At 39.8% G+C, this 6,003-nt stretch overlaps 4 protein-coding genes across 4 annotated transcripts in view; all 4 read right to left on the reverse strand.

Moving 5' to 3' along the window:
- Nucleotides 1-2: 2 nt before the first annotated feature.
- LOC100635352 (probable 4-coumarate--CoA ligase 1) lies at nucleotides 3-1,822 on the reverse strand. The gene has a single exon (XM_003386127.3). It carries the CDS (start codon nucleotides 1,805-1,807, stop codon nucleotides 98-100), a length of 1,710 nt encoding a protein of 569 aa, XP_003386175.1. The 5' UTR covers nucleotides 1,808-1,822; the 3' UTR covers nucleotides 3-97.
- A 40-nt stretch (nucleotides 1,823-1,862) lies between these two features.
- LOC100635481 (forkhead box protein N2-like) lies at nucleotides 1,863-3,827 on the reverse strand. Its single transcript, XM_003386128.2, has 6 exons — nucleotides 3,392-3,827; nucleotides 3,299-3,341; nucleotides 3,058-3,247; nucleotides 2,809-3,002; nucleotides 2,642-2,754; nucleotides 1,863-2,588 (listed from the first exon to the last, which is right to left on the reverse strand). The coding sequence occupies exons 1-6, from the start codon at nucleotides 3,730-3,732 to the stop codon at nucleotides 1,922-1,924; spliced, it is 1,548 nt and encodes a 515-aa protein (XP_003386176.1). The 5' UTR covers nucleotides 3,733-3,827; the 3' UTR covers nucleotides 1,863-1,921.
- A 10-nt stretch (nucleotides 3,828-3,837) lies between these two features.
- LOC100635607 (forkhead box protein F1-like) lies at nucleotides 3,838-5,375 on the reverse strand. Its single transcript, XM_003386129.2, has 5 exons — nucleotides 5,060-5,375; nucleotides 4,969-5,011; nucleotides 4,736-4,919; nucleotides 4,516-4,687; nucleotides 3,838-4,468 (listed from the first exon to the last, which is right to left on the reverse strand). Exons 1-5 carry the CDS (start codon nucleotides 5,353-5,355, stop codon nucleotides 3,946-3,948), a joined length of 1,218 nt encoding a protein of 405 aa, XP_003386177.1. The 5' UTR covers nucleotides 5,356-5,375; the 3' UTR covers nucleotides 3,838-3,945.
- Nucleotide 5,376: 1 nt separating this feature from the next.
- The window catches only part of LOC100635733 (farnesyl pyrophosphate synthase-like), a 2,188-nt gene continuing 1,561 nt past the window's right edge, over nucleotides 5,377-6,003 (reverse strand). Inside the window, exons 9-11 of the mRNA XM_019995747.1 lie at nucleotides 5,927-5,962; nucleotides 5,743-5,877; nucleotides 5,377-5,686 (exon numbers count right to left, since the gene is read on the reverse strand). Coding sequence (XP_019851306.1) covers nucleotides 5,480-5,686; nucleotides 5,743-5,877; nucleotides 5,927-5,962 — 378 coding nt within the window. The 3' untranslated portion in view covers nucleotides 5,377-5,479. The remainder of the gene's footprint in view (nucleotides 5,687-5,742; nucleotides 5,878-5,926; nucleotides 5,963-6,003) is intronic.

Below are 6,003 nucleotides of genomic sequence, written 5' to 3' on the forward strand. Positions count from 1 at the left end.
TAAGAGGTGTGGTCAAAGTTAATGAGGAGAAAAATGGAAAAATAAATTATTTAAATATTCCTAAAAATACAAACAATTAATCAAAATGTCACAGGTCTTATTTCTTGAGGTTTCTACGTAAAATTTTCCCGGAAGCTGATTTAGGTACTTCTTGTATAAACTGAACTCCTCCCGTTAGCCATTTATGCTCCGAGAGCCTCTCCTTAACAAAACTCATTACGTCTTCCTCGCTTAAACTCTCATCACGACGTACAACAAAGGCTCTAGGTGCTTCCCCCAGTCTCTCGTGTGGTACCCCAATGACAGCTGCATCAGCAATCTTAGGGTGATGCTGAAGAACTCCCTCCAGCTCTGCAGGGGCCACTTGTAATCCTTTCACTTTAATCAACTCTTTTAACCTGTCCGTTATGTAGAAGAACCCATTGTTGTCATAGTAACCAATGTCCCCGGTGTGAAACCAGCCATCGTCCGTTATACACTTACTGGTAGCGTCCGGTAGATTGAGGTACCCTTTCATGACATTTGGACCAGCTATACACACCTCCCCCTCTTCCTGTGGCCCTAGGCTTTGACCAGTGCTCAGGTCAGTAATTTTAACGGACTGGTTCTGAATCGGGACCCCAATAGAGGCAGGATAGTCCATACCGACACTGATCAGTGTAGAGTGAGTCACAGGACTTGTCTCGGTTAGACCATAGCCTTGTCTTATTATCTTGATACCAGTTCGCTCTTTAGCTTCTTTCAACACGTCAGGGCCCAATGGGGCAGCCCCACTGAAGACACTCCTGATACTTGTCAGGTCATACTTCTCTACCAGCGGGTGCTTGGATAGGAAGAGAATTATAGGAGGGACCAGATTTGCAGTTGAAATTCTATACTTTTGTATTGTAGACAGAAAAGATTCCGGCTCAAATTTTGGGAGAACGACACATTTTCCACCTGAAAAAAGCGAGTGAAACAATATAACGACCATCCCGTAAATATGAAAGAAAGGAAGTAAACCAAGATTCGGTTCTCCTTCATGCAGATACATAATCTCTGGGTGAGTGATTTGAGCTAAATTAGCTACAATGTTATAGTGAGTCAACATGACACCTTTAGGTAGACCAGTAGTACCACTGGAGTATGGTAGTACTGCAAGATCTTCCTTTGCATTCACCTTCTCTTCTTTAAACAACGAGCCTGAATCTTCTTTAAGGACTTTGAGTGACATAATGTTATCAGTCTCTCTATTGCTGTTATCATCTTCATTGATTACAAGTACTTTCTTTACGTTCAAGTTACCAATGGCTTCTAGTACAGTTGGAAGGAGAGAGGGAGTCGTTGCTACAAAGTTGCTGCCGGAATTATTGATCTGATACGACAGTTCACTAGCCGTGTAGGTGGGGTTACAAGTAGAGACAACACCTCCAGCGGCCATGGTGGCAAAGAAAGTGATCCCGTAATCAATGGAGTTAGGGGAACAAAGCGTAACCACGTCTCCTTTCTGTAAACCTAATCGTCTCAGACCTGATGATGTACGTGAGGTCACGTCCAACATTTCATTGTAAGAGACTTCAGCTCCACTCAATCCGTCAACAAGGGCGGGGGAGCTACCAGTAAACTTGTCAAAATTTCGAAAGACGTGTGAAAAAACGTTTGTTTCAGGAATTGGAATGTCTGGAAAAGGACACGTCACTATTTTGTCTTGAGATATGCGCCCACAAAGAGATGGGTCAGCAGGAGGAGGTTTGGTGGAGGAATGGCGCAATAAAGAAGAGAATATGAGGCTTCTTCTTGTTGCCGAATGTAACAAGCTAGCAGCCATTGCTGCAGTGTAGGAGTGGCTAATAAAAAGTGTAAATTTTTGAACTTTGCTAAAATTAAAAATTACTGTTACAAAAATAAAGATTTATAGATCTAGATATCTACATAATAATTATTATTCTGGGGTAAGCTGCACTCCAAATTTGTCAGTATCTTCCTTTGTCAGCAGACTGTTCTCTTCCTCCAATGCTTCAGGTGGTAGTGACCATTCTTCTCCATCAAGTTCCAGTTGAAGCAGTTCAGGAGATGGTGACTGCTCTCTCTCAGCTTCATTCTCTTCGTACAAGTAGCTCAAAGCCTTTTCTTTGGTAGAAATATTTGGCAAGCCTTCAGGTGCAGCATCTTTGCACAAATCAACATAAATTGCTTTGATGTCCTCATCATTCTTGTCACTTTCATTTGCATCGTCTTTAGCTGCTACAACTACTTCTTCCTCTGCTACTTCTTCTTCCTTTAGACAATTTTCTTCACCGCAAACCTTCAATACTTCATTCAGCTCTTCATCTTCATCGCTGACATATTCTTCAATAATTTGGTCTTCATCTTCAGAATCGCTGCTACCAAAATCTCCACTAAAAGCTGCAGTTTCCTCATTGTATCCAACATCAGTTGCAGAAGAGCATTCAAATGAGGCGTAGTGTGGCTTTAAGTAAGAAGGTATGTCATCTTCTTCTTCTTCTTCATTGTCCACTCCAGAATGTGAAAGGATCAATACTTTAGCTGCTGGCCCTTCTTGACAGTCATCATCTTCTCTCTCTTGCTTCTTTATGCTAGAAGGTATCCTAATGGGGTATTAAATAAATAGTGTGACTGTTACATTATAATAATTATTTACAATTGTTTGTTGAAGGACTTTATGCTATGATTTGTATCAATGAGGCTGAGACCAAGTGAACTACCAATCAGTTCATATACAGTTTCTCCATTGACTTTGCTATCATCCTCAAACTATGAATGGATGAATGATTGAGTACATAGATCTGAATATTTTCAATATCCTACTCTTTTTATGATGACAGGAAAGTGTCTCAGCATTGATGTCTTGATGCCAGCAACAGTGTTCAATTGCTCCAGGGAGCTTTGAGTCACTGTGTCATTTCCAGCAGTAGCAATGTCAGGTAGCTGAGAGAAGTGAGTCATCTCCTCTTTAATAATGGTTTTCTCATGTGGAACTTGTACAGAACAAATCGGAGTCCCTTTAAATAAAAAACACCATATATAATACATTATTATTATTATACCAGTACATACTTGGTCTAATGTCAATGTTCTCTACAAGTTCTCTGCCCATTGTCTTCAGAGCTCGCTCAATCTCAAGGTCAAGGATGTGTTGTCTGCTGGGATTAGCTGCCCAGTAGTAACCTTTCTTTGTTTGGAACCCATCAGGACGTTGAACCTTTATGAAGTTTTGATTCATGGATAAGTTGTGACGAATAGAGTTCTGCAATTGATAGGATGAAATGAAACAAAAATCATTTTAATTATTACTGACTTTCCATCCTTCTGGTGCTGACTTGTAAAATGGATACTCTTGTCTATTAAAAAAATGAAATTTTTATTAATTGTGCATGTGTTCAGCACTTACTCAACAAAGCGATAGATTTCATGTACTGGTAGACAGCCACTCGAGCTGGCTTTAAGAGCCATAGCTATGAGACATGAGTAAGAGCAAGGAGGTCTGGAGAAATAGCTGGTAATGTTTCCTAACTGCTTTCCTTCTTCAGCATAGCAACCAAGATGGGGTCTCCTATGAGGAAAGGACTTTATTTGCAATGGTCCCGAGGGCATCAAGATTTTCATTCTTTTTTCTCCTGTTGTATCTTCGGAAGGACGTCTCGATCTCATGGGGGATAAAACTGATCCGCCGCATGATTTCGGAGTGCTTATGGAGCAGAGCCAGTTTAGATTCGTCAACTCGTCAGTCATGATGGCAACACGTCTTTTCTTTCACGAATTAGACAGGTAGGCCATCAAGAATGCGTTACTATAGCTAGTCAGCTGTCTAATCCTTGGCACCATTTTACCCGCGAATTATTGATAAAGAATTATTATAATAACTTGATTTAAAATTAAATGGAATCACTTGCTCTATTATAGTTCAGTTGCAGTCTTTTTCAAGTGTCCTATTCATTACCTGCCCTAAACTACAGTTGCCTCAAAATGAGCAAAAGGAAGAGAGCCGTTAGATGAGAAGGCAGATGAAGGTGATGAGGTCTCTTCATGTGTGATATTTGAACTGGCACTGCTTAAAGATGGAGTGAGTGAACAGATTGGCTCTTCGTTCTCCATATTTTTGAGCATTGATTCAAGCGAGAGGGTTGGGCAATCAAAACTAGAATCCACAACATCTGCATTAGCTGCTCCATTTACTGGAGGTAGTGTTTTTGCTTCCATTTCTGCTGCAGAGCTACTTGACGTGGATACTTCTTCCTCATTTTCTATCACACATTCTTTTTCAACCCACTCAAATGGCTTAAGAGAGTCTTCTTGCTCAGCTCCATCAGTATCCTCGTCAGTTATAATGACTTGCTCGATGTTAGGATTACCATTGTCATGATGATAATCATTGCTGGAATATTGAGGCTCCTTCTTGCTGTGCATGGCTCCTCTCCCTGAAGCATAAAAGGGCCCAAAATGAGTTAAGAGAAACACGCCATCAACCCTATAAAAGGTTGCTCACAATAAACATTTTACAGGTCTGATTCTTACATATCATTATTTGTCATCATTTCAGGCCGTCTATACATAGAATTGACCAGTTGTTGCTTCTTAAGGAGAGCCTCCTGCATTATTGCATGATGACGATGATAATCGTGATTCTCTTTAATCCCTAAAACCTGTTCAGTTCCAGATTTGTATTGCTCCACGTCGTTATCACCATCTATAAAATCGCAACAGCTAATGATAAATAGGGCCAGCATACACTTACTGGAGTTTTTGTGGTCAGTAATGTCCTGCTGTATAATTCTAAGTGTTCTCTCAATCTCTAGTTGAAGTGCGTGACGTCGTTTTGGATTAATGGCCCAATGGTAGCCCTTTCTTGGTTGATAGCCATCAGATCTCAGAACTTTAACAAAATTTTGATTCATTGATAAATTGTGGCGTATTGAATTCTGAAAAAATTTTAGTTAAATTAATTTTTGCACTTTTATTGTAATCTACCTTCCATCCCTCTGGTGCTGTCTTGAAGAATGGATACTTCTGTCTGAAAAAAATTTACATTTTTAATTCAATTTTTGAATTAGTAACTCACTCTATATAATGATAGATCTCATTGACTGGCAAGCAGCCAGTCTGTGAAGCACTGAGAGCCATTGCTATAAGACAAGAGTAAGAGCAAGGTGGCCTGGGATGTTCTCCAAGAGACCTGTAATTAGCACCTCGAGCTCTGCTCCTTGGTGCGAGTCCGCTAGAACATGGTCTGCTAGTACCAGTATGGTATTCTACATCTTCATTGCTTGAGCTATTGATCATCAGGTCACTGCTTGAGACGCCTCCAGTATCTATGGAGGAAAGCCAAGTCAAACTGGTGAGATCCGGGTCGGACATTTTTGGTTGTATTAATTTTTCGTTTTAGGCGTTGCTATGACAAACAATTAATGAGATCTAAAGCAATAACAATAATAAATAAAAAAACTCTACTGTAACTGTAAATAACAGTCAAGCTAAAAATCTATTTCTTTCTCTTGTAAATTCTTTCAGCAAACTCATGAAACATTCCACTAGGCAGTTTTGTTCCGACCAGTTCTTCTTTAATGGTGTCCATAAGCTTCTTGTAACTCTCTTCCTCATACTCTCTATAAACTTCTTCCAACTTCAAGTCAGTATAAACTTCTTTCACAATCTTGACACAGCTGGGATCATTTTTACCATAGCATTCCTATTGTTATTATAATTTTGAAAATTGATCTCTTTTATTTTATCATTTTCGCTAACTTCAAGAGTCTTTCTCTGGTCAGCGTTTGCTCTCTTAAGTGCTTGGACTATCAACCAGCTGCACTTTGACTCTTCAATGTCCGTCCCAACCTTTCCTGTGACCTTTGGATCTCCATAACAATCCAGATAGTCATCCTAAAAATGAAATGTGATAAGGACCTTTTAAAATAATGCATCCACAAACTTGAATTTGAAAGAATTCGCCCATTACAAGTAGTATGTTCTTAGCATGCTGTGTGTGATCGCTCATCAGATATGCCC

Source organism: Amphimedon queenslandica, unplaced genomic scaffold (genome assembly GCF_000090795.2).
Source record: "Amphimedon queenslandica unplaced genomic scaffold, v1.1 AMPQUscaffold_13434, whole genome shotgun sequence".
Classification (NCBI taxonomy): Eukaryota; Metazoa; Porifera; class Demospongiae; order Haplosclerida; family Niphatidae; genus Amphimedon; species Amphimedon queenslandica.